General features: G+C 61.5%; 1 protein-coding gene across 2 annotated transcripts in view; it reads left to right on the top strand.

The window, feature by feature from the left end:
* The window catches only part of ENDOV (endonuclease V), a 22,359-nt gene extending 2,592 nt beyond the window's left edge, over positions 1-19,767 (top strand). Inside the window, exons 3-9 of one of the 2 annotated variants that reach the window (XM_025195201.1) lie at positions 857-991; positions 1,141-1,180; positions 1,305-1,417; positions 2,148-2,216; positions 2,614-2,742; positions 6,290-6,366; positions 19,374-19,767. In XM_025195201.1, the coding sequence (XP_025050986.1) occupies positions 857-991; positions 1,141-1,180; positions 1,305-1,417; positions 2,148-2,216; positions 2,614-2,742; positions 6,290-6,366; positions 19,374-19,767 (957 nt within the window). Of the gene's footprint in view, positions 1-856; positions 992-1,140; positions 1,181-1,304; positions 1,418-2,147; positions 2,217-2,613; positions 2,743-6,289; positions 6,367-7,573; positions 7,816-19,373 lie in introns of those variants that run through there. The other variant, XM_025195202.1, reaches the window with a different exon arrangement.
* Positions 19,768-26,127: the final 6,360 nt, after the last annotated feature.

Genomic DNA, 26,127 nt, shown 5'->3' with positions numbered 1-26,127 from the left:
GAGGCGTGAAGATCCCGGGTGATGCGTAGCCAAGTCCATTTGGAAACACGTAACTTGCTTGCACTTTGGTGGGAGCCGCTACAGGGAAACTTTTGAGGCTTAAGGAGATGGTTTTAGCGTGTGGCCGTTGCTCAAAGGTATGTCAGAGCATTTAATGAGCCCAAATAGCCCACACGCAGGCTTTGGGGATCCTAACAGGATTACACGAATATTGGAAATCATCAATTTGCCTTTACCCAGGAACAGGCCAGAGTAAGGTCATTGCTTCCTAGCGCTTGCCAAGAGAGGACGCTGAACATATATAACATTCGTGGACAGCTGGTGCCTGCCTTGCCAGCTCCATCTGGTTATCAATTAATAAGGAAATAATAAGAGATGTGATTTATAGCGGCACTTCCAAATCCATCACGAATCCCACATTGTGCAGTCATTAAACGTTGAATCGGGAAAGATTGATGTCATCTGCTTTCCAGATTTCGAGCTGGTGCAAAAAATGTGTTCCCTAGAAACCTGCTGCAAACATGGGGATAAACGCTGGGGTCGTCTCGTGGCAGCCGCGGGGTCAGCGAGCCGCATCCTGCAGTGGCTCTCAGCGGCCCTGGGAGCAAAGTCACTCCTGACCCCTGCTCTGTGGCTAGCAAGGACCTGGTGGCTTTTCCCACTTCGCTAACGCGCCCGTTGTCTGAGCAGCGGGCTGCAGGAGTGGGAGAAAGAAAGGTGTTTCCATGCAGGTCGGGAGTTAAACAGCCGGGCGCTGGGTCTCGGGGTGAAGCAAGCTGATTGCAGGGGTCCCTCGCCCTGGGTTGCCTCGGCAGGGTTAAGCCTGTTCCCTCTGCGCTGTCCTGCCTTGTGCCAGGTGCTGTACGAGGACTGCCGGGTGGTAGACGTGCGCGCCCCGTATGTGCCGGGCTTCTTAGCCGTCCGCGAGGGCCCCGTCCTGGTGGAAGCCGTTCAGAGACTGCGGGAGCAGGAGCCCAGGCTCAGCCCTCAGGTGCGGTGGGTACCTCTTGGCGGGGAGGTATCCCCTGTGCAAGCCAGAGGGCCCTGGCATGGTCGCGCGGGACAGCATGCGGACCTGCTCGCTCGCATGGGGCTTCCCCAGCGCTCGGTAGCTGACCCGTCACCTCGCGTCTCTTCCAGGTGCTGCTCGTGGATGGGAACGGTGTGCTCCATTACAGAGGTAACCGCCGCGTTCCTGCCCCTACGCTGGTACGGCCGGGGCATTCCCCATGTGCATCGCCAGAGCAGGGCAGAAGTCCTCCGTGCTGACCCTGTCCTGTTTCCTTTGACCCTCTCCTTGGCAGGCTTTGGCGTGGCCTGTCACCTGGGCGTCCTGACAGGCCTGCCCTGCGTCGGCGTGGCCAAAAACCTGCTCCACGTGGACGGCCTGGCCAAGGATGAGCTGCACAAGGAGCAGGTACAGCCTGAGCTGCAATCCCTCTTTTCCTCTCCCATACATGGGGGCCGGAGCAAAAGCCCTGGCTGCGGGGAGTTCCCTGCCGCCCCGTCCTGGCCTTGCCCCGCAGAAGGAGCCGTGGTAGCCACGTGCCAGCTGGAGAGGGCTTGTTCCCATTTCCCCCCTGGGAGTGCAGGAGGCACAGTAGGCTCAGCAATGGGTCCAGGGAAGTGCGACTTCTTCCCTGAGATCAAGAGAATAAAGGGGCTGGAGTCGCCGTGTGCTGGCTGCCAGCTTCTCTGCCCGGTGCCCAGTGCCTGGTGCCCAGCGCAAGCTCCACCAGCAGCAGGCAGAGATGGGCTACACTGGTCCTGCTGCACCTTGGCCAGAAGAGGAATGGCTCCGGGCGGCCGGTTCCTTGGGTAGGGCTCTGGCCGTGCCCTCACCCAGAGCAAACTGATGCCAGTGACCCAACCCTAACCCTGCAGCCTTAGCAGCGGTCACTGCTCTTCTTCCTGGGTGCTGGGATCTGCTCATCCCCGGGTCCTGGCTACCCCTTGCAGTGCCTGCCCCTCCCTGCACATGCTCCACCAGGCTGGTGCTGTCTCCTGGGGTGTCCTGGGGCAGGGGGGGCTACTTCAGTGCTAAGTAGAGACCCCAGCAAAACTGGCTGCATCATCCTCCACGCCCCAGACAGGCTCTTCCAGGGCTGCCACCTGCCTGGCGGCTCCTACGTGCTTGTTTGTTCCAGATCCGAGACCTGCAGACGGGAGGAGACACGTTCCGGCTGATGGGTGCCTCGGGCAGGGTCCTGGGCATGGTGAGGGCACTTTGACTTGCTACGGTGCAACTGTCTCTGCATCAGCCCAGCAGGGCCAAGCCTGAGCTGGTGCTGAACCCGCTCCTTAAGGAAGCCCCGAGGGGTCCCCACGTGTGGCGTGCTGTCATACATGACAGTTGTATGTGAGGTGCCTTGTCCTGGTGTCTCTGCCTGTCCTGCACCCTTGCAGCAAAGGAGCAAGCTGCCCAGGGGGGACAGGGCTCTGTGTGGATGGGGGGCTGCCCTGTATAAGCGCCCTCATTTCGGCATAGGGCGAGGGTCACCAGGGTCTTGGGAGACAGACCTTGCCTGGGGGGGGTCCCTGGCAGAGAGGGGCAGGAGAGGCTGGCTCCGCACGTGTGTAGCGGGGCCCATAATGCTGGTCTCTGGTGCCCAGGCCCTGCGCAGCTGCAACAAGAGCACAAAGCCCGTCTACGTGTCCGTGGGCCACAGGATGAGCCTGGAGTCGGCCGTGCGCCTCGTCCAGTCCTGCTGCAGGCACCGGGTCCCGGAGCCCATCCGCCAGGTGCGTGGCTGAGGGGGCTGAGTCCCGAACGGCGAACAAGAGCATAAAGGGGTGCTAGGCAGCTGTGAATGCCTGGGGTCCTTCAACTCGCCACCCCGAGCATGGCCCGGTTTGGGGCCGCAGCCCAGCTCGGGATGTGTCGCCGTATGCTGCAGGGAGCTGCTGGCTCCTGGCACTCGGCGTGGCCAGGAGGTGGCAGCTCTGGATCGTAGCACTGGCACGGCCCCTAGCTCGATGCTAACGAAAACACAGCAAGGCTCAGAAATAAGTCTGGGGAAGCGTGATTTCTTCCCTGACAAGAGCTTCCTTTCCCTCGGGGTCACAGCATGGCCAGGCCCGACCCCCAAGGGAGCACAATGCCCTGTTCTTGTAACGTCAGCCTGGGACACGGAGGTTGTGGTGTCAGGCGTCCGCCCGCCCCTGTCCTGAGCGCGGCGAGAAGACCAGACCCCCAGGCTCGGCAGGCAGGGGCTCATTATCAGCCTTGCAGCATTTCTGGAGGCTGAATTTCAAAGTGATCTTTGGGTGCAGACCAAAAGAGCAATGAAGCCCCAAGTCTCTGATGGAGAGCTGGTCACTTGAGCTCCTGCGCTCCCTTCCCTTCTCCGGGCAGCCTGAAGGGCCCCGAGTCCCTCGTGCCCAGCTGCTCTCGCTGCCTTTTGTCACCTTGTTCCCATTCCCGCACCCGTTGCGGCTGGTCGCTCTGAGGCGCTTGCAGCTAATTAAGGATGTCCATGACAGCAATGGAAACATACCCTTCTTGTGGCCGGTTTGGGGGCTCCCGATGTCTTTGGGCAACGTGCCTTGCAGCTGTGCAGCACGGTGCGTTGTGCAGGTCTAAGGATAGGTCAGACAAGGATGTGCGTGGGCCAATCCTGCTCAGGCAGGGGATTGGACTAGATGAGACCTCCGGAGGGTCCTTCCAGTCCCACTGCTATAGGATGTGTTGGCGCGATGGATTGAAGAGCCAAGGTGAGTAGGGTTGAGCACCAGGCAGGGAGGGAAGGCGGGCGTTGTCGTCCTGCCCCTGGACAACAGCAAGGAGCCTCCCCTTCTCGCTGCCCCAGCACCTCCCTCGGGTAACGTCCCACTCGCTGAGGGGAACTGGGAACAGGAGCGAGGCATGAACCTATTTGCACGCCCGGGGCCGGACGCTGGCACGCTGGCTCCACCGGTTCCAGGAATCGCCCCAAACGCGGGCAGCTTGCAGCCGAGCTCAGCTCTTTGATTCCCTCCGGCATGGGGCCGTGGCGGCAGCTCTCAGGAAGTCAATACCGTGCTGCAGTGTCAGCAGGGGCCGTGCACCAGCTGTGGGGACTGAGCCCTGCCTCCTGGCACAGAGGTGCGTGGGCCCAGGTCACACACCGTGGACCCCAGGCAGCACCTGGATTATGTGCAAGGGGGTTCATTTGCATTCGGAGACAGAGGTGGCCAGGCTCATGGGGCCGCGGGTGACGCAGACAAGGGCAGCGATCTCTCAGAGCGAGCGCAGGGAAGTTCATTATCTGCTCCAACAAATATTTGTATCCTGCCTAGCCTTGTTCCTTGAGTAAATGCCAGGCCGAGGTGGGAGAGCTCTCCCTGCAGTGTGGAAGCGCGCACCCCTGGTCACCTGGGGATTCAGCAAGTCCCTTGACAGGGGTCTGGTCTGGGGAGAAGACAGCATGGGCACGGCCCAAGCAATCGGACCTGGCTGGCAAAGCGGGTCTAGCCAGTGGGAGCATGGCTCTGGGGCACACGCTGCCCCTTCCCGGGATTCAGCACATGCTGGGCAAGGGAAGCTGTGGTTTGAGGGCTGCTCCTGGCTGGGTGGCATAGATGTGCTCTAAACCTTCCCCTCTCTGTTTCTATGTCTGGGTCAGCCCCCAACTCCCCGTTGCAGGAGCTTCCTTAGGCCAGCATGGGTGTGATGGCCATCCATACGCTGCCTTGGCCAAAGCACCATCCCAGCACTGGGCGGGGGCCTGGGACCAGCTCTGATTCCTCTGCTGTTGGGCTGCACACCAGTGTCTTGCTCACTCAGCACTCCTCTTATTTTGCAGCATCTCAGCTGCAAGAGGAGCAACTCATGGGGCTGCTAGTAGCCCACCGAGATGGGGGAGAGACAGAGGAGCCAGGATATGAATGATTGGCTCTGCCTTGCGGGGGGAATTGCCCCGAGCTCCAGCATCCCCTGGGCAATGGGTCTCCTGCGCTCTGCTCTGGCACTGCCCGCCATTCCCAAAACAGCCGTGGCAGGACGGCTGGGCCCTTAATGCCAGCACTCGTCCCCTCTGAAAATAGAAGCGATCTGCAGGGATTATTGCAGCGCACGGCTCCAGCTCGTTGATTGGCCTCTCAGTTAATAAGCTGGGCTCAGCCATCTGCACGCAACACTGGGAGCGAGGGCTAGCAGGTGACTTGCTGACTAAACCAGCATTGTTGGGAGGCCGGCCTTAGGGTTCACTCCCCGCCCCCAAAAGCGCCTAAGTGCACTTGGCTCCGGCTGCCCAAGTCTCCCAGCAGGACCTCTCTCCAGCAGGCTCTTTCTCTTGTTATAAATTCATCCCATGATGTCTGAGCCTGCAGGGTGATCAAAGTCATCTGTCAGCTGAGTTTTGAAACTGTCCAATTATTGGGAGAAGGGGAGAGGGGAACGTCTCCCAAACAAGGTGCCCCATCTGCAATGGTTTTTCAGGCCCAGGGATGTGGGATTCGTGAGCAGCTGCGCACCTGCCACTCCAGAAAGGACTGGCTGAGTCCTGGCAGGGTGGGAGAGGACTGGGGGGGCAGGGAGGGCATCCTCATGAACAGGACAGTTACAGCCCCCCACCCCTGAGTGTTTCGAACCCAGTTCCTTGCACACTCGGCACACTGTCTTCAGTGGCCGCGGTGCTGGGAGGGCAGTGTGTCATGCAGCCATCTCTGGGTGGGACGCAGCAGCCCTGAGCAGCTTCTGCACTGTCTTTAAAGAAGGAGATATGAAAAGCAACTTTTCCCAGGGAAACTCTGTGGGAGGGGAGGGATTGTCCGGCAAAGCTGGTCCTTGGCCAGGAGCTCGGGGCTGTCACCTTTCTGCTAGTGAAAGTGCCTGCTCCGGTGCTACGTTGATGCACGCTGGGGAGGTCGGGTGTCCCGCGGGGTGCTCTCATGTCCAGGGAGCCCCTTTGCAGTAGAGGGGAGGCATCACTTGGTGCCTCTCCCACCTCTGCAGCTGGTCCCATAAGAGAGAGCAGCAAAACCCCGTTGCTTCTGGCCTGTCTCCTGCACTAGCCCAGCTGCAGCAATGCTCCAGGCCGGCTGGCTGATGGGGGCTCCTGTGGGGCTGGGGGTCATTCCTGCCTGGAAGGGGGCAGCGAAATGTTCTGTTTCTGTTCCTCCTTCCTGCTCTTCTCCCATCAGCAACCACTTTCAGGCCAACTGAGAGTCCGTCCCGACAGTGCTGTGAGCACGTCACCGTCCCCAGGCCCAGGGCCATTCAGAGCCCCTTCTCCTGCCTGCAAGCCCTGGGAAGGACTGGTCAGTTTAGTCCTCAGCTGTTTCTAACCCATCTCCTCTCCCTTTCCAGGCTGATATCCGCTCCAGGGAGTACCTCCGGAAGCACCCCCCTTCTCCAGCTGGCACCGCGCTTCCTGGCCCTGAGAGGTATGTGCACGGGCAGCCCGAGCCCCCGGCCTTGGGAGCGATGTCCTTGGCTAATTGCAATACAAGACAGCTGGGGGGACCGGTTGCGATGGAGCAACAGCAGGATGCAGGAGTCCTGCCAGGCACGTCCCTGCCATGTTGTGCCTCTTTCCTTCTGAGGACCGTGGTGTCCTGGGGGGGAAAAGGTCATGGGGATGGTGCTGCCTTCCAGCATTGCACAGTGCTGCAGCCCACGCAGGAGATGCAACAGCCGACCAAAATACCCTGCCGGGAGCAGGCCCCATGTCTAGGCAGGAAGGAGAGGGCCAGCCCCGCACCGCCAGGCTCCTTTCAGTGCCGTCGTGCCCGTGTAAATCCAGAGCACAAGCACAGGGCACCTCTACTGCCTGAACACCAGCCTAGTTCGTGGTGGGCACGTCTGTCTCAGAGCCCGACGTACCCCAGAGGGGATCAGGACTGGACCCAAAGGGCCTGGTTTTGGAGTGGGTGGAGCGAGGGGCAGGCAGTGGATGGAGGTATGGCCCCATATTTTAGACTGGTCCTGCTTGGAGCAGGGGTTGGACCAGAAGTGACCTCCCGAGGTCCCTTCCACCCTCATTTGCTATGATATTCCTCACCCAGCTCTGCCAGCACACCTCGGGTCACGGCTTCCCTCCGCGCCGTGCAGCGACCGGGCTCTCACCACCTCTGCCATGCTCAGCTCCTCCGCGGTGCTGCGGTCGGCCCTAGCTGCGCCCATCTGGGTGCCTCCCCTTCACCTGTTTTGGAGGAGGTGGTGGGGCAAGTTCAAACTGGGACTGGACACATTCATGGGTGATAGATCTGCTAATGGCTGTTCAACAGAGATGTTTCCCCTCCCAGTACATGGGGGTATTGCATAGGGGAGAGATCCAGTTTGGTGCTCTCCTCGTATAGCATCCACCCCTGCCACTGTCGGAGACGGGACCCCAGGCTAGATGGACCATGGGTCTGACCCTGTCTGGCATTGCTTGTGCTCTTGTGTCCCACCTCCCTGCTGTGCTGGCCCTGGGCAGATGCTGAGGGTCGTGCCAAGCCATGCTGGGTTTGAGACGCCAAGCTCTTGCTACCAAAGGGGAGTTTGGTGCCAGTCTCTGGAGATGATGCCAGCCGCTGGTACCGTGGGGCCAAGCAGCATCGTAGCTGTCTGGCTTGTCTTCTGCTGACCTCCCCTTGTTCTGCTTGCCAGGAGGGACGAGGGCACCAAGCCTAAGCACTGACCTGGCCCCAGCGAGGTGCAGCAGAGCCCCTGTGTGAGCACGTGCCTTCCCCGAGCCCGAGCCCTCTGCTCAGCCCGGGCGCTGTCGGACACGAGAGCCAGGGAGCTTCCAGGTGTGGGACCACGGGCAAACCACAACCACGCCTCTCCTGCGCTGGGCCAGAGCCCTGCTCTCAGACTGTTTGCAAAGTCTGTATGATTTTAAAATAAATGCAGCAAAAAAATCAGTCCTGACAGAGCTGGGTGGTGCCTGGCACTGGTTTCGGACCAGAGCCCCAGATTTCGGTTCGGGGGCACAGAGCAAACGGAGTCGAAAAGAAGCCAAAGCCACGCGTCTGGCCCCTGTCTCCCGCCATGCGGCACCGCAGCCGGCACGCTGCCTGCCGCTTCACACATCTCGGGGGAACAGAAGCGCCGTCGGCAGCTCCGGCTGGTCCCGACAGACGGGCAGAGGACGCTGTGTTTCGGGTGGGCGTGTAGCTCGCAGGGGAGGGCTGGAGCCGGCAAGCTGCTGCCTGCATGGAGGAGGGGAGAAGCTGGCTCCGCAGTGGGGGCTTGGGATGCTCTTGGCCTTCTCGGTCTGCAAGGTCCTGCCTGGCATGTGGTCCCCTCGTGGCTGCTGAGCAAGACCCATTTCTTCTGCAAAAGCCCTTCAGACCTGTCGGCCCTGTGGGACCCTGCTCGAGACCACCACTGGCAGAGCACCCGCGGGGAGGCTAAGCCTTGGGGCCGTGTCACAGCAGCCAGGGACATGGAGCAGGGCTTCCCGAAGGAACGAGCCTCTGCAAAGGGGCATCTTGTCGCGAGGGTCTGGGTTTACCCCGGGGGGTGTCAAGCCAGGTCCTGACGGGACTGGGGGGGCTGACAGAGCAGCGGGACAGGTCCCCGGTGCCTAATGCACTAATCCATCAGGCCGGCTGTGAGCTTTTGCATTAGCAGCAGAGCAGAGAGCAAACAGCTCTGATGCCTGAATCAACACAGCCGCGGCGTCCAGCTCGGGCCGGAGGGACAGCTCTGTGGCCGGAGGCAGCAGGTTCTTCCCCATCCATTTTGCTGGCAGGGACTGGACGTGGCCTCTGTCTTGGCTGCAGCAGAGACTTGGGCAGAGCTGGCTTCAAGGAACATCGGCGGGAAGGAAGGGAGAGTTGTTTAGGGGTCCAGGCAGGGCACCAAGGACCCCTGGGTTCTCCCGCAGGCAAGATGACCCCACTCTGTCCCTGTCATCCCGTCCTCTCCCCATCTCTGGTGCCCCCGAGCTGCAGAACGACCCAGCTGGTGCATGCGTCTGCATTGCATGCAGTGGTGGGGTGCAGCTGCATAGCCCCCAAGGATGACGCCAGCGTGAGCTAAGGATAGAGACCACCAGAGGCCTTGACAGGCTGGGCGACCCCCGCTGCGCACCTGTAGGAAGGTGCCAGCTGCCCACAGACCTCCTGGCTATGAGCAACCAAGGGAGGAAAAGATCTGGGAGGTCGAGAGCCACCGACTACTTGACTTTGAACCAGGAGCCTGCAGCCTCCCTGGATGCCGGTGGTGCCTCCAAGCCCGGCTCCCCCAGGGCTGCCGCGTGGGTGGGCAGGGAGCAGGAAGCAGCGAGTGTCAGGGTTGCACTGAGATGCTTTGATGGCAGGGGCGAGTGTGGGATCAGAGAGCCCCGGCTGGCAGGGGGGAGAAGCCAGGCCTTTGCGTCGGTGCCCGCATGCTCTCCCGCGGGGACCGGGGCAGGAGGCCAGCCGCACCGTGCGGAGGGCAGCGAACTCTGGTTTCCCGGTCCTGGTCCCCAGGGAGCAGCTTGGAGAGCAAACCTGCTGACAAGCTGCACCGCTGCCTGCCAGCTCACAGAGCGAGGAAAGGACTGAACAAGTGCTGCAGCCTCCTCCGCAGCCGCCCCCTCCAGAGCGAGCCACGAGCAGGCCCCGCGCTGGCAGGGAGCCGGGCGGCGCGAGAGGCCGTGCAGCTGGCCCGGCCACCTGCGTGCCGATGCCGGCCAAGCCCTTGCACCCCGCGGCCCCCGAGTGCGGAGAGGGGGTAGCGCCAGTGACTCATCGACACCGGGGAAGTGGCTGTTACGGGACAGGAGGGTAATAATGAGCGCCGGTGGAGAGCACTCCTTGCAACAGCACAGACGATCTGGCATGGCCGGCCCGGGCCAGCTGTGCGCAGCCGTCAGCGTGCCAGGGCTTTCAGGTGGCACAGCCCCGTGTCCTTGGGCCACAGCCACCCATCCATCCATCCAGCTGTCCTTGGCAGAGGAGGGGGCTCCTTCGGCCCCCCGCTGCAACTCCCCGGGGAGCTGCCCAGTGATGCTTTCCCATGTGGGTGCATTTTATCCCCAGTAAGACGCATCCCTGCAAGGCTCTGCCTGCCAGCGACTCGCGGTGCCCCTCTCGAGGCCAGGCTCCGGCTGCTGGGCCCAGTGGGCAGCAAACAGCTGCTCCCCTCACACATGCAGGCTTCTCACGGGCATGGGGGTGCAGAGGGGGACGGACAGCACCTCTTGCCCGGTGCAGGGGCAATGCAGGGCTCTCCAGAGCTAAGAGCATGGGCTGCTGCTGCTTGACCTCAAGAGCCTGGAGCAGGGTCCTTGCTCCCCGACAGCTGCTGGGGCACCCACGTGCATGCGCCTGGGGGAGTTGAGGGCCCCGCCGAAGAGGTCAGAGGAGCCCTCCCGCAGGCTCCTGCCTGGCCTGGGTTAAGGGAGCCAGGTGGGTTTCTTGCAGTTGCTGATGCAAAGCAGTAATCATCGCCAAGGGCTGGGCTCTGCTCTGCTCTGCTCTGCTCTGCTCACTCCCAGGGCTTCCCCGGTCTCAGTGGGGCCACGTCCTGCTACAGCTCTTGGGCTGCTCAGGGGCACTCCCCAGGCAGACCGCCCACCCCGCACAGGCTCCGTCAGGACCCAGGGACCTGAAATCTCCTCTGGGACACCGAGGCGCGGGCTCTGCACCCTCCAGGCCATGCTTGCTACTGGGTGTCATGCTCGCGGACCACACAGGATGCCCCGTCCCAGCAGCAGAGCAGAGGCAACACCGTCGATGCCTGTGCAAGCTGCCCTGCCTCACTCTCCTCCCTCCCCCGGTGCCCTGGTGCAGGCCCAGGGGTGGAGGGCAGCTCCTGCAGTCTTGCCCACCTTGCAGCTCCCAGCCAGGACCTTCTGCTTGCAGAGTCACCATGGGGTTGGTGCCCCACTCTACGCCCTCCAGTGCAAGAGCCCAGTTGGGCACGAACCCACCTAATGGATTTAGCACCTGCATGCCCCATGCCATCAATGGGGCCTATGCTCTGAACCCCCTGGCACAGGGCACCGAGCCCCTCCTGAGCTTCCTGCATCTTTCAAGGAACGGCTTATCCCAGGATTGTCCAGGCTTCCCCCCAGCTGGGCCTTATCCCTGCAGTTCAGTGCAAACTAATCTCCATGGCAATTAATCCCGGCCAGCTGTGCTGGAGCACATCAGGAGAGGGCATTTAGGGGCTGGGGGGGGGGAGCTGCCCCAGGAGCTGGGTCTTAAGACTCCTACAAATCAGGCTATTGGGCTGGTGGACCTGTGACCTTCAACCTCTGACCTTGTCCTGGCTGGGGGAGCAGAGCTCTCGTGAATGGGGCCGTGCCACAGGAGCAGGTAAGTGTCTGGGGGAGAGCTTCTTCCGGCACCGGTGACGTAGCCTGTGGCCGGTGGGCATAGGGAGCACAGGAGGGTCCTGCCCCGCTGCAGCAGGGCTGACTTCTCCAAGGGCCCTTGGGGCCGTCTGCCCGCCCAGCTGCTCCTGGGTGCCGGTTCCTTGCTCCGTGCACATCCCGCACCAGGCCCCAGCGCGCTTGTGTGCGAGCGAGTGACCGCAGCTGTGGCCGGATCCCAGCCCAGGAGCAGCTGGCTGGAGCTGGTGGGGAGCTGAGACCGTGTTGTCCGGTGGGAAGGCACGAGGGGGTCCGTGTGCTCCCCTGACTCCCCCACCCCCTGTTCTGGGTGCAGCCGGGCTTGCCCGGGCGCTTGCCGTCCCCGGGGTCTGGCCGGAGTCTCGCTGCCGGGCCAGGCAAAGATTAAACATGCCGGCTCCGTGGAGAGGAAATCTCCGTGTTTGGCCTCATCCTGGCTAGGGAGCACAACAGGGGATTAGCCTTAGCCGGGTCTTTGTCTAATTGGCTCAGAGAGCAGGGAAGGGGAAATCGCTTCCTAAGGCGTGAAACCTGCTCCTGCGAAGCCAAGGCAGAGCTGGAGCAAACTCTGCAGCAGCCTTGTTTCGTTAACCCTTTGTGCACTGGAGCACCGGGCCCAGGGGGTCCTTCCCCACCCCCGTGGAGCGCACCCACCTCCGGCCCTGAGCTCTGGGCTCCTTCGTGCCCTGGACCGTGCCCTCGCACCTCTCGAGAGCCACGTGCCTGGTGTCCGGGGAGCCCGGCGCCGGGCTGGGTGTTGTACGGCGGCTCGCTCTCGGCATGGACCGTGCCCTCCTGGCGCGGGAGGATCAGTCGCCCCAGCCCAGGGCTGGAGCAGGCAGAGGTGCGGGCCCAAAGCGGCAAGTCGGCATCCTTCCAAAGCGGGCTCCTTGCTCTGGGGCTTTCAGACCTGAGACGGGGAAGGGGATGGAGGCAGGAGCCCCTTGCTGACCTTTCCCCGGGGGCTCCCCGGCATTGGGCTCCCTCAGCTGGAAAACCGGTCACTGCCGATGCACACCGGGAGTCTTCTGGGGGCTCTCTGCAGTGCTTTCCCTTTGAGGCAGGGGCTGAGATCTGGGGGACTGAACCTCACACCCCAGGGGATCGGGTGTGTGCAGCTGGGGGAGTCTCCCCGCACGGCTGTGCCCTCCAGTGGGTGCGTTGGGGGCAGTCGTCTCTCCCAGACCCCTCCATGCGGGGCGCTGGGCATCAGACTGGCTGGGCCCCTAGTCCCAGGAGCCCTCCCTGGTGCCCCGCACCGATCCTGCTCCTCCGACTGAGCTCTCCCGTAAGGGCTGGGGAGGGCACGGGGCAGCGGGAGGCGAGCGCTCCTCTCCTCTCCTCTCCTCTCCCCTGCCCTGGGCCTTGGGCCAGCAGATGCTGGCCGCGCCACCCTGGCAGCTGCTCAGTTTTCCAGGGCGACTGTCTGGGACCTGAGCTAGCGCAGCCAGGCCTGGAGGATGGGGCTGCCTGGCCTGGGATGCCGGCCCGTGCGGGGTCAGGGCAGTAGCGAGGGAGGACTGCCTTCGGGCATGGGCCGGCGTCTGGGACGTGGAGGAGGGCAGACACTTCTCTGCCTCGCGAAAGCCCCCTCCTCAGTTCGGCACGAGGGGTTTCTGGACGTGGCCCGTGCGGCCGGGTGTGTTGGGGGGTCGCGTGCCGGAGCCCGTTTTCTCCCCTCTGCCCGGCCCTCGCCGGCTGGCGCGGGTGCCTCTTCCCAGAACTGCATCAGCCCCGGGCACTATTTAAAGGGCGTATTAATTAAAAGCAAACGAGTGGAATTTCTCTGACATCTCAATTAATAGCAAACGAGGTCATTGTGAGCTATGCCATTAGGGCGATGGAGCCGTCCCGGGAGTCCCAGATGCACAGGATCAGCCCCAAACGTCCCTGGGCCTGACTTGCTGGGGGCGAGGGGCACGCAGGGGCTGCGCGGACTAGTGGGCAGAGCAGGGCAAGGCGTTGCCTCGAGGCCGGCGAGCGCTGGCAGACCCGGGTCCCTCTGCAGCGAGGAGCCGCAGGCACGAAAACCGCAGGAGACGGAGGTGGATTTATTGGGAACGAAGGAGCCTGCTGCTGCTTTCAGCCCAGGCAATAAACCCCTTCCCCGACCCCTGCGCCTGCCAGATAAGGCTGCCGTCTGGCTCTCTTCAATGGCCGGATGGAGAAACAGGCCGGCCACACAAAAGCCGCCGCGGCTTATCTCCCAGCCAGGCCAAAGCAGCTGGCCAGGCCTGATAGCGGTGACAATGGGCCAGGGCCCGGCATTGTCTCGGGACAACGGCCGGCCGGCCGGCGAGAGCATCGGCTGGGCTTGACAAGCAGAGGAGAGATGGGTCTGGGCCGCTACCATCTTCCCTGCATGTTGCCGTGACTGCTGGGCTGTGAGCATCCTCTCCCTCGTGCCCTGGCAGCGTGCGAGCTCCTGGCACACGTGCTGTTGTTCACACGCGTGTGCACAGGCCCATCCTCGAAGCAACCCCGGGGCCGTTGCCTTGAGGCAGGGCGGTCTGCAACCTGGGGTTTGGATCCAGCTCTTGAGCTTGCAGCAGCGTTTCCCTAGCACCGCGCGCCTCCGCCTCGCCTGGGCTGGCGGCTTGGCCCTCGGGCTGCTGCCTGAGAGCCCCCAGCTGCTCCCCTGCATGGCTGCTGTTCAGGAGCAGCTGGCATTGATTTTTCGGGTTAATGCTATATTTATCGAGTGTTCCCGAGGAGCCTGCAGCTGGAAGGTCCCTGGTGCGCGTCAGGCCTTTCTGCTTTCTGCCCTGCCTGATGCAGCTGGCTCCGCTGGCGGTCGAGGCGAGCCGTGCAGCTGGGGCAGTCGCTGGTGGGTGCAAATCATTGCCCCGGTGCATTGAGTGTGGCGAGAGAACGGGGAGGAGCAGGGTAACGCTGCGTTGCGGGCCCGGCAAGCAGGTTAAAGGGCTGAGCAGTCGCATCCGGAGCCCACTGTGCTGGCGTGCCGGGGCTTGAAAGGGGAACATCTCTCCCTTTGGTAAGGAGCAGCGTCGCCAGCGAGCAACACGTCAAGCAAATCCTTGCGAGAGCACTTAGGATCTGAAAGTCTGTGATAAATCTGGTCGTTCTGTAATTCACTCAAAATTACAGCGGGTAGCAACGTGATTAAAGCGCTCTGATTAACACACAGACCTGCTTTCTAGCGAACAGCAATGGGAGGCTTGGGGGAATCCAGTTGGCATCTAACAAGGTTGCTGCTGCAAATTGCTCGGATATCAATTAGCTGGCTAGGTAAACACCGCCCGGGATCTTGTTTGCCGTAAACTGGTCTCCGGTTACCTTGGCCTGGCTGTTCCCTGGAAGTGGCAGCGGCACGTTCAGGAGCATCTCGGTGGCAGGAGGGCGGGTGGGAGCCAGGACCCCCGCATACCAGGGAGCAGAGACGGAAACACGGGCTGGCCCTTGCTCCCCTGGGTGAAGCCTAGATCGGGGTATGCAGCGCCCAGCTGATGCTGCCCAGAAAGGCAGGAAATGGGTCCCAGGCCAACAAGGGAGTGCTTGCAAGAACGCCCGTCCCTACAAACGCCTCTGCCCCAAGCGCTGGAGCTCGCTCCCCGGTTGTCGTGTGGTCTTGAAGCAAAACAAGAGCCTGAGGCTGCTAAACCCAGGGCTGGGGGGCAAATGCGCCGTGGGCTCTAGCAGGAAATCTCCACGTGCCAGGAAGAGCCACTACCTTTGCAGAAGGAGAGCCAGTTCCCACTGCTGGGAGAAAGGGGCTGGATTGAGCTACAAGATCTCCAGGCAGGGAGTGCGGCTGGGCTTCCAGCAGCAGCAGGCAGGCAAGCAGGGCCCCGGCCAGGCACCTGGGCTGGTCCCACGAGGACTGGCTGGGGTTAGGGTTAGAGTTAATTGCCCTTGGACGCCCGCTGATCGCAAGCTTGCGCGTCCCCCGGACCCCTGGCATGCAGTCCTGCCGTAGGGCACCAGCTCCGCTCCACCCTGGGAGGGAGAAGGGGGTTTTCAGCCACTCCGAGTGCAACTCTTCCGCCCCCGCTTTGTCTGGGTGCCACCCTCTTCTGCCAGCCAAGAAAGGCAGAGCTGTTCCGAAGCGAAGCCTTGTGCTGCAGCGGGTCTCCCTCGGGCTCGGGGCCGGCTGCTCGCATCCTTCCCTGCCCCTGGACCGTCTTGCAGCAGCACCTGCTGCTTCCCTGGCTCTGTGAGGAGCAACACGCCTTCCCCAGCACACGTGTGCCATCTGGAAGAGGAGGCAGCAGCAGCAAGGCTGGCGGTGCTGCTTGGTGCCAGCTGTTGGGTGAAGCCCCGGGTAGTCTCTAAAAGCTGCACAAGATGGGCTGGAGCAATGCATAGCAAAGAACCAGGGCAGGGACGCCTGGGACCCTGGGCTCGGAGGGGATGTTGGGGCCATTTCTCCAAGCCCTGTGAGTGCAGGTAGCACCACGGGCGGGAGCTGAAGGATTCATGAGCATGCATGGGCTGGACTGGACCCAGCACCAGTCGGAGCACGCCCCATGCCCAGGGGGGCCCATTGGCCTGGCCGTGCCCTGAGCCGGGTGCTGCCGCTCCTGGGACAGCCCAGCAGCCAGCTCGGGAGGCCTGAGCCGCCGGGGCCTGCTGCCCTGGGAAGAGCAGAGCAGCTGCCCGGTCTGGGGGGCAGTGCAGGGAGCCCGGGCTCCTGGGTTAGTCTTTTACAGCCCAGCCTTCCCCTGCTCCTGCCTCATGAATATTCATGGCCCGGACATATGGCTGCTAGGTGGTGGTGGGAGAGGGGGGAGAAGGAGCGGAGAGCACTGCCAATTGCGAAGCACAACTTGTCCCAAACCGAACATCAGTGCAGCACAACAAATCCGAGCTGGCGCGTAGGCTGGCGCGGGGTGGGGGGGGGGAGCTGGAAGGAATCAAAAGGCTCCCGCGGGCTGGGCTTGGGAGTGGGAGGCACGGAGCTTACTCACTCCTCTTTCATGTCTGGAGACGAGTTCAAGTCCTGGCTCGGCTCGCGAGAGAGCGCGAGTCTCCCTGCCCAGCCGCCGGCTGGACTCTGCCGGCCGCCTCGGCCCGCGGGAGCTGGGGCTGGAGCAGCGGGACTGGTGTCGGGGGTCAGGGATGGCTCGGGAGCCTGCAGGTGGTGCGGGCGGGGGGCTGCGGGGCCCGGGGATGCTCGCCATCCCTGCAGCTGCTCCTTCTCCCACCCTCCATCACGCAGTGCTTGTACCAGCCGGCCCCGGCGCTCTGAGCCCCGTGCCAGGCCTTGGCCCAGGTCTGGAGGCAGCCCTGCGGAGCCAGGTCGGCCTGCCCCGTGGCGGCGAGGACTTGCATAAGAGCCTGTGTGGAGCCAGGATGATAAATGTTAAAATCTGCTGCAGGCTATTGCTGACCTAATTTCAGCTCTCGCTGAGGATCTTGTCATCTGTTGCTTGCCGTCTCGGTGCAGATGGGCTGCCAGTGAGCTAAGCGTGTGTGGGGAGGGGGAGAAAGCCATGGGAACCTGTGCAACTGATGTCTGGGGGAGGCCGACCTGGCTTGGGCGGCATGGAGGTTGGGGACGTGGTGACCCCGGGAAGGGGAGGGTGGGAGAAGGGTTGGGGCATGTGTAGGGTAGTTTGGCCCTGTATGCTGCACAAACCGCCCGCTGTTGGGACCCTCCCTGGGAGGTGCTTGGGGCCGGCGCTCCCTTTCTCCCTTAGGATTCCCACTAATTGCATGGGGCCGTTAGTGAGACTCTGCATCTTTATCTAATTGGCTTTTGAAGGTGCTGGGGGCAGGAGCCCAATGCTTACTGCCCCCCATGCCCAGCACCTGGGCTCCTTCGTCAGCTGGGGACCGCCCTGCTGCGGCAAGCCGTGGTCTGAGCCCCCCTGCCTCCTGCCTCCCCCTCTTGCCATGCGAGTCCTGTCCCCGGGCAGCTCCTCCATGGGGTCTTGCGGGCTTCTGCGAGATCTGACAGCAGGGAGGGAACGGGGGAATCGGCACCCGGGAAAGCTCGCAGCCGGCACAGGGGTCAGCCCCAGCCCCTCGCCTGTGGGCAGGACGGGCTCTTGCCGCCGCGGCTGGAGGACGAGCGTGGCTCCTAATTAGCTGAGGGTGACTTTGCTGGTGTTGCAGAACTCTTCTTTCTCCGTTGCTTTCCCTTTTCTGCGACGCGGGTTGCCGCCTAAACGAAACAAAAGCCCTCTGGCAGGTGCAGCGGTGGCTGGTGCCAGCGGGGCCCTTGCCTGGACAAGAGGACGGTCCCCCGGGCACGTGGAGGGCTGGGACAAGCAGGACAAGACCTGTGTGTAGGCTGCTGGGGGGATGCTGCGGGCTGGAGCAGGATAGCGGAGCAGGGATTGCAGGGTGTCGGTGGAGCAGGGCAGGGCAGGGCTGGCGAGGCAGGAGGAGGTCCTGACTGCAGGGTGGAGGACTGTGGGGCCAGGCCAGGCCAGGCTGTCAGATCCTGAATCTGTTTTTAAATGAAGCACGAGGCTGGGGCCACGGCTGCTTCTGGGGGTGGAAGGGAGCTTCACAAACCACCCCGGTCCCTGGCACCGGCCTCACTTAAAAGGCCAATCAGCCCAACTCCATGTGCCTGTGTTATTGCTGCTGGGAGCTGCCTCTCCCACCGCTCTCACCTGCCAGCCGGTAAAACCGCCTCTGATCAGAGATGAGAGCCACGCGGCCGAAAGACAAAGCTATGAAAGGTGACAGTGATGGTGACGGAGCGGCCGGCTGCACCAAGCCTTTGGCTGGAGAGGCAGGAAGGAGGTCTGCAGATCAAAGTACCCCTGCGAGGCCTCCCCGCTGCCACCCAGCCACGCCGTCACGTGGACCGATCTGAAAGCTTAGCATCCTCCCGGGAGACGTGGGGGCTCTAAGGAAACACTGAGCCTGGTGAAGAGCAAGCATCAGACCGAGGGTCGCCTGGGAAAGCGCAGCCTGATGCAGGGAGTGCTCTCCTCCCCGGGAGCAGGGAACTGGCTGGAAAGGGGGCAGAGAAGACTCCGTCCCTGGGGTGCAAGCCCTGTTATCATGCGGAGGAGCTGCAGGGAAGTGCTGTGGTCAGGAGGGCCACGGGCAGCTGCGCATCCTCCAGCTCCTGCGGACGCCCCGCTGCCCCAGGTACCTCTGCCCAAGACCTCGGAGGGGCAGGGAGGGCTGGCCGCTGCCTGTGGGCTTGACCGGGGCCAGTAGCCGGGGACTTGGGGATGGTTCTCCAGGGACGCGAGCCAGAGAGGCTCTCAGCTCAGGGATCCAACCCGAAGGTTTGACTCTTGCATCTGCACTGCCCGGCAGGCCCAGTCCAGCAATGCTGCTGTGCACTTTGCGTGCTGACGGACGCAGCCCCGTGGCTGGGAGCCCTTGGCTATGACCACAGTGCATGCAGCCCATTGAAGTGCCCTGATGGAGGTGCCTGCCTTTTGGGCTTAGGAGCTGGATGTAGAAGCCTGGAGGCCTCCAGTTTGAAACTCTTGGGGCTGAACTGAGTAGGCATGTCGGGCATCTCGGGCTGGACCCCCAGCGCTCTGCCTCTGACACCCAGATGCTAGTAGAGAGACTGGGCCTGGCCTTCCCTTGGAGCATATGCACCTGGGGCTGGAGCAAGCTGCCAGGCCCTGTCCCTCGGGAGAGTCCTAGCCTGCTGCATGGCCTGGCTGGGCTGGGAAGGGTGAAACGAGGGCGGTGGCACTCTCCTGCGGTGTCTTGAATCCTCCTGCTGTCTCCCTGGAGCTGTGTCTTGCATTTAGACATGCACAGATGGCTGCAGTCTTGGGGCCTGCATTGTGTCTGGGGAGGTCCCCCACCCCCGTGCTTCTCTGCATTGCCTTGCCGGGAGCACGTGGCTAGTACCGGTCCCCATTCCCATCGCTCTGTTGAAATGCTGGCCCCAGGGCAGGATTGACCCCTTGCTCCTGGCCGGCTGTGGTCCCAAAGCTGCCTGGCATCGGTGCTGCTTTCCCCCTGCCGCTCTACACCTCTCTCCTCCACAGCTCCAGATCCAGCCAGCACTGGCCTTTTTGCTTCCCCACTTGGCATCTCCTGAGCTTTGGGGCAGGCGTCTGCCCAGCCCAGGAAAACCCAGGAGAGCTTCCTAGGATGGCCAGGGCCCCCGGCGGGAGAGGCTGGTGGGAAGCTGTCATGCATTGGGGTCACTTCTGATTTCTCCAGGCCTGGGCGAGATGGCCCAGCTGTCCGCTTGCTTCCAAGCCGAGCTGTCGGAGATGAATCTGCCCGTCTGGGGGGACGCAGCGCGGCGGGGAGCTGCTTGTCAGAGGCTGGACAGGGAGGTGCTGAACCAAGACGCAGGGAGAAAGCTGGGGACCCCGGATCCAACCCATCCCCGCGGACCACGTGCTTCTGTGAGCTGAACTCATCCTCTCGAGTCCCTGCTGCTTTCGGAGCCAGCGGCTGCCTTGCTGAAGCCAGGCCCCGGGGAGGGATGCGTAATGGGCTTGACCCCTCCAATCTCTGCCCTCTTGGGTGGAGAGGTGCCTGGCCTGCCCACACTCCTGACACCGGCCCCTATTTGAATAAACCCTGCAGGCGTTCGGGGCCTAATTAAGATGCAGAATCTGGGTTTCTCAAAGGAAGTTGTTTCCACTGATTCACCTGCCTGTAGCTCCCCAGCGAGCTCTCCTCTGGGGCCTGGAGAACGGCGAGGCGCCGGCTCCTCCTTTTTCTTCTCTTCTTTCGTGCTTCTACTGACCTACTTTCCCTGTGAGGTGCATGCTAACGAGCTCGGCTCCTCAGGGACGCGGAGTTGAGTTTTACCTTGTCCTCCGGACTCCTCTGAGCTGGATTCCCTTCATCGTGCGGCTTCGATGTGGTGCCGGGAGGAGGACCAGGGGCCCTGGGGCGGTGCTTCCCAGGCCCGGGCAGCTAGACTGGGGAAGGAGGGGGCTCTGGGTGTGCTTGGTGCTTGTGTCGGTCTCGGCTGACTGAGGACTGGATGGCCCATGGCCGGGCTCGCGTGTGCCCTGCTGAAGTTTGTCTCTGTACCCCCGTGCTGGTGCGACGGAGATCTGCAGTAGTGTTTGCACTGGGCAGCCATGCGAGGTGCGGGATCATGCAGCGCTGGGCTGACCGGCTGGGTGGACTTTGCTAAACCTTGTGCCCAGAGGTACTGGGGGTGGGAGAGAATCCCTTTGGTTGCTGTTGTTAGGCCTGTATTGATCATCCTGTCCCTTGGGGAAACCAGAAGAGCCTCCGTTTAGTGCCCATTGCTCCAGAGCTCTGGCTAGGAAGGGGCTAGCTTGGGTTGACCTGGCCTGTACATGATCCTCCTTAATTAAGCACCCTTCTGCGGCATCCCCTACTGCTGTACCATTGAGAGTTTGGCACGTGATTGCTGGGAAGGGTGTTATGGGGCCAGGCCCCCAGGGCAGCATCTGCACAGGGATGCACCACAACCGCCTGCATCTGGTGCACAGGATCGGGGCAAAGGCCTCTTGGTTTTCTTCCACTCCTATGAGCTGTGTCTGAAAAGGCAGGACCCTGCCTGTGCAACCCAGCACCTCTGGGCCTCTCTGGCTGCGGCTCCTGCTCCCACCGACGCTGGTGTAGCAGCAGTGGAGTCACTCCAGACCGAGTGAGAAGGGGATCGGGCCATGTGCATGCTCTCTCGGCCCTGCTTGCCTTCCTGCTGCTCTGCCAGGCAGCCTGGGGCTCGCTGGCTGGGTCGCTGGTGCCGGGAAGGAGTCCGTAATGCAGTTCTGGTTCCCGCTGTGTTGCAGGCAATGAAGCCCAGCAAGCGGCATCAGCAGCACGTGGCATGCGCCAGGCACAGAGCTAGCGGGGAGCAGGGGGGACACGCAACAGCACACGCGTTGCCGCTTACTGTTCGGGCATGTGTGTTCACCGGCTCGACTCCTCTCAGCCCTGCTGTGCCGGGAACTTCACTTTGTGATGCCAACACTGCTGGCTCCCAGGGGTCAATTGGGAGCTGAGCTCATGGGCGAAGGGCATTCGACCCCCCCCCCCCCCTGCTGTGGCTCACCCCCAGCCAGACAAAAGGCAAAGCATTGCCGGCGCATGCGTGCTGCCAGCGCACCTGCCATCCTGCGTGGCAGGCAGCCAGAGCAGGTCCGGTCTCGCCCATCGCTGCCCATGGGAATCGGCCTGTCTCTGTCCTGGCTGCGGACTCTGTTTAACACGGCTCCTGTCTTGCCGTGTGCTCCGAGCACGGCCAGGCTTGCAGCAAGCGACACGTTGCACTGGTCAGTGGAGCTGCACCGGCCTTGCGTGCCAGGCACAGGGCAACGCTATGGGGCGTTGGCAGAGGCCAGTACTGGGGCAAGTCGACCTCTGATGTGCACACACGTGTGTTGGACCTTGATCTTCTGGGTCCTCCCTGCTTGGTGGTGAACAGGACCCCGGGCGGCAGCTTGAGGGAGTGGGACTGGCCCAGCCTTCCTGCCGTGGGAGACCTTGCAAATAAACTGTGACTAATACCATTTCTCTCCCCTCCCGGCTCACTGGATCTATCAATAGAAGCAACCTTAGGGGGCACGTCTGCTCTCTTCTTTTTCCATGCAAGTTGCCAACAAGAAGTCGGATCAGGGTGACAAATCCCAGCTGCATCCTGCCTTTAAGGACACTCCTCTCGCCCCCCTCGGCATCCCCCCCACAAGTCCAGATCCTGTCCTTGCTCAGCCCTGGACCTTCATCTGCTCTGTCGCTTTAAAAGGCTCCTGGATTTAATGTCATCAGAGCTGGCAAGGGCAGTGTCCCCTCTCATGTGTGTCCCTCTTGGAGCCTGGGCAGGTTCAGCTAGGCAGGGACAGCCAGTGCCATCGAAAAGGCTTTAGCCTGGAGCCGTGCTTCCTCATGGCTGGGCCAAGAGAGGGGCTGGTGCTCCCCTTCCCCTACTGATGAGCCTCAGGGATGCAGCCATCTCCCATGGAGGGGGCTTCCCTCCACCTGTCTGGTGCTGCCCTGGGAGGTGGCTGCCTCTGGGCACTGGGGCAGGCCTGGTCTTGGTGCCCCATGCAGGGCCTGCCCCTGAAGGCACGCGAGCTGTGGGGAGGGCAGAGGAGCAGGGCTGCCCAGAAAACCGCCAGGCTTGGGATCATCCGCCTCCATCCTTTCTCTTTGGGCATGTCTATCCCTGAGCCAGGTGAAGTTTCCTCTCCCCTTCCCTCTGCCCCCTGGCAGCGAACGCCTGAGCTGGGCACCTCTGATGCTGCAGTGCCTGCTGGCCACATGGGCAGTGGAGGAGCCCGGGGATGCGATGGCAGCTGTGCAGCCCAGGGATGTTCATGGGGAGCTGTGCCCAGCTCCCTCGGGGTGAGGGGTGCGGGAAGTCTGAACCTCCCCGGTGCTGAGGGGGTCTGGGCATGGAAGTGCAAGGCGAGGGGCTGAGAAGCTGAGACCCACCCCCGGGCTCTCATTGCACCCAACTCAATGGCTTAGCCCATTTTGTGGCCCAGGTGGCTTTGATGTAACAGGGGCAGGGGCTGGAAGCAGGGAAAACCTCGTGGCAGGGAGAGGGAGCCGCATGCCCAGGATGCCACTGGCTGTTGCTCCGGCACAGGTAGCGCATTGAATGCAGCGAAGTGCAGGGACTGAGCTGCAGCCCACCGGCCTCCTCAGATTCCTCTTCCCAGCCTCCTGAAGCCAGGGGGATTTGAGCTAGCGCCTGTTTGCTGACAGCCAGGAGGTCTTTTACGGGTTTTCCTCTGGCAGATCTCATTGCCGAAGTCCCCGCTGAGCAGTTTCTCTGGCGCTCATTACTTCCCACCGACAGTAGCAGCTGTAGTCCTGCCGAAGCCTTCCTAGCCTGATTTGCATGCAGATTTGCATAAAGCCTACCTATGCTCTGCATTCGTTTTCTCCATGGAGCGAGACAGACACTTCCCTCTCCCCGGTCCCGGTCCGGGCCTGGGCAAAGGATCTCGGCACAGGTCTAGGAAGGGCAGACGATGGCTGGAAGTGCAGGCAGTTCCCTCTTCCCCAGCGTCGGCCCCCCGGCTTTGCAGCCCCAGGCCTAGCAGATGTATTATTTGAGGGCCCCTGCAGCTGGCTGGAGCAATCGGCTTTGTTCCAGGAAGGCTGTTCTCCAGCCGAGGCCAGGACAGTGCAGCGCGAGGCAAGTCTAGACACCGGCTGGGAGCTGGGCACTATGAGCGGGCTCACCCAGGGAGCTATGCCAATGCCCCTCCATCCTGCCTTGCAGAGCCACAGCTTCTCTGGGCCTGTGCTGCAGCCTCGTCTCTCTCCATCTCCATCCTACAGCCCTAGGTCCATGCACAGCACGGCCCTTCCAGGCTACTTTAACCCTGCCCCCCGGCACTGCTTGTTATTCCACGGCTGGCAAGGTTGATCATTTTAATCATGACGGTGTTTTCCAGCTGCTGGTGGAAAAAGTACCCGATTCCCATGTTGGACTGCTGTGCAATGGAGACTGTCAGTGCTGTGTGATGGGTCTTTTCAAACCTGGAGGGTGAGCATGGGACACTTATTTCCCACCATCTGGAGTGCTGGAATGGCCTTCCCTTTCCATCAGGATTGCCGTTTGATCTGAGCCAGGCCGTGTCACGGGGATGGCAGCAGAGACTGAGAGCAATGTAGAATCTGCTACAAAGTCTGTTTAAATAAAAATAGCATTTCCATTGCTAAGACACAGGGCAGTGCCAGCGAGACAAAGCAGCCAGGGCTTGGCACTGAGGTGTTATGAAAGAAAGTGAAGTTTCCATTTGCAAACATCCTTGTAGTTCCTGGGTACGTGGTGACCGGGGAAGGGATCAGCCCCACCTAGGCAGAGCACACGCGTGGGGAACAGCAACCCGTCTGCCAGAGACGGTGCCTGTGCATGCGCCCCTTGGGCCCAGTCGCCTCCCTGCTTCGCCGCCGCCTCCTCTCCACCCTGCTCATTCACGCATCCTGCAGGAGGCTCCCTTGGCAGCCCATCTGCATCACCTCTTTAATCACCTGGAAGAGTCACGGTTAAGTGGCATGTCGCTCTCCCTGCCTGTCCCCTGGGAGGGCTCAGCAAATTACCATAGAGCAGCGCTGCTGTATCATTTCGTCCTCGCCACTGGAGGATGTTTAAGGCTGCCCATTCCCTGCCAAGGGTACCAAATGCTTGTGATTTGATTCTGCAGCTGTTCCCAGCCATGGCTGGCTGCACATGCTTCAGGCCTTCACTGCTTCATGTAGACTGATACTCCGGCTAGGAATATGCATGGCTTCCCTGGTTCGTGGGGAGTGAAATCAAAGTGGCAAACCCGTTTTGGGCATTTCTCCCCACCACTGGCGCTACACCCCTACACATACATGCACACACCCTTTAACTTGAAACAGCTCGAAAAGGAACAGGACTGATCAAGGTATCCAAATCTCCTGGGGAGAAAAGGCTTTTATGGCCGTGTCACATGCACTGGATGGATGAGAGCATGGCTCCAAGGAGGCTGTTTCCCTGACAACCACGAGGCAGGAGTAGATGCGGGAGATGGAAGGCAAACAGTTAGGGATGTCATTAGCAAAGGCCACAAAGTGGACATAGATGTGGAGTCTCCGGAGCCCTGGCTAGGATGGATTGGGTACGGAGTAGGCTGGGAGGCTCAATAGTACTCCAAAGACTTGAAACTATGAGCTTGCCTCTAGACCTTGCTATGTGACTTGCCATTTTCTCCTGGGTGTCCCCTCCTCTGCCTCGGTCCTGTTTGAAGTGGAGATCACTGGCACGTCAGGATGTAGTGCTTGCACTCTCCCCCCCCTCCATTTCTTTCAATCTTCCCTGCTCTGCTCATGCAGAGGACCGGCGAGTTCCCCTTCAGCAAGCATCGCTGCTGGGCCTTGCTGTGCAGAGCCACCCTCCTCCCCGCCGAGCGTGCTAGGGCAGCCTCCCTCCAGTCCTGGCCTGAGCAGAAAGTGCAGTACAGGGCTTGCACTTGTCCAGGTTTCCCACACATCTGGAGGGGACTGGACTGGGAATTACAGGAGCAATGTGTGCACAGCTGTGGAGAGTAAACACTTTAGGTTTTTGAGAATCCAGATGTTAAAAGCAATTAATTATTGTGTGTGCGAACTTGTAGCATTTATCTAGCCATAACAGACCCTGGCAATGTGCAAACCGACGGCATTGCACAGACCGAACGTGTAATGTTATTGCTGCCCGCGCTCATTGTCAGATCGCATACGGACAGCTGCTAACCTCTCGGCTACCCGAGCCGGCTGCAACATCATCTCTCTCTGGCCAGAGTCTCCCTCAGTAGGGATGCCATGTGGCTCTTACTCCTTGCATTCCTAACTGAATTGCATTTAAGGAACAATGCACCAAACCCTACTTTAGCCAGCAGAGAAGGAAGAGAGGGATTTCATTGTCCTTTCTGCTTTAGGAGGTGCTTGGTCGTGTTGTGAGAGGGGCTAGGAGCATCCCAGAGGGATTGGTAGCTCGGTGCAATGACAGGGAAGGTGACAGCCCCCTGCGGTGTGTCACTACACTCACAATCACAAGCGTGTTGATCAGGCCAGGGGCAACCGAGGAGGGTCTGCTCCAAACGTGGCTCATTCCTGAGGAGGAAATCTCCAGAGAGAGGTTTTCTGCGACTTTTGTATCGTGACAGTGTGACCTGAAATGGTGAGAGGAAGAAAGCTTTCGAAGGGACCAGGAAGGGTCAAATAGGACCTGCAAATAGATGAGCTCGGTACGTGCGGCTGGCTGCGGCTTGGGCTCCAGACCCAAGGGAGCTCCTTCCCAGTGGTCCTCGGAGCTGAAATTCCTCATTAAAAGCAGCAAATGCCCCTCTTTTCCCCCATGCCTGCTGCTCGCTGTCCTAACGGTGAACCTGGCTGTGGGCTAGTCGGATGGGGTAGCAGTTACAACAGGATAAAGAGAGACAGAGAGAGAGCCCAGTGTCTTTCTTCACTCTTTATTGTGTAAAAATAAACTCAACAATTCATGTAATTTGAGCAATAAAAT

The sequence above is a fragment of the Alligator sinensis genome, unplaced genomic scaffold (assembly GCF_000455745.1).
Source record: "Alligator sinensis unplaced genomic scaffold, ASM45574v1 scaffold2383_1, whole genome shotgun sequence".
NCBI lineage: Eukaryota > Metazoa > Chordata > Crocodylia > Alligatoridae > Alligator > Alligator sinensis.
Note: the sequence above shows the minus strand (reverse complement) of the source record. Positions and strands in the feature narration are given on the sequence as shown.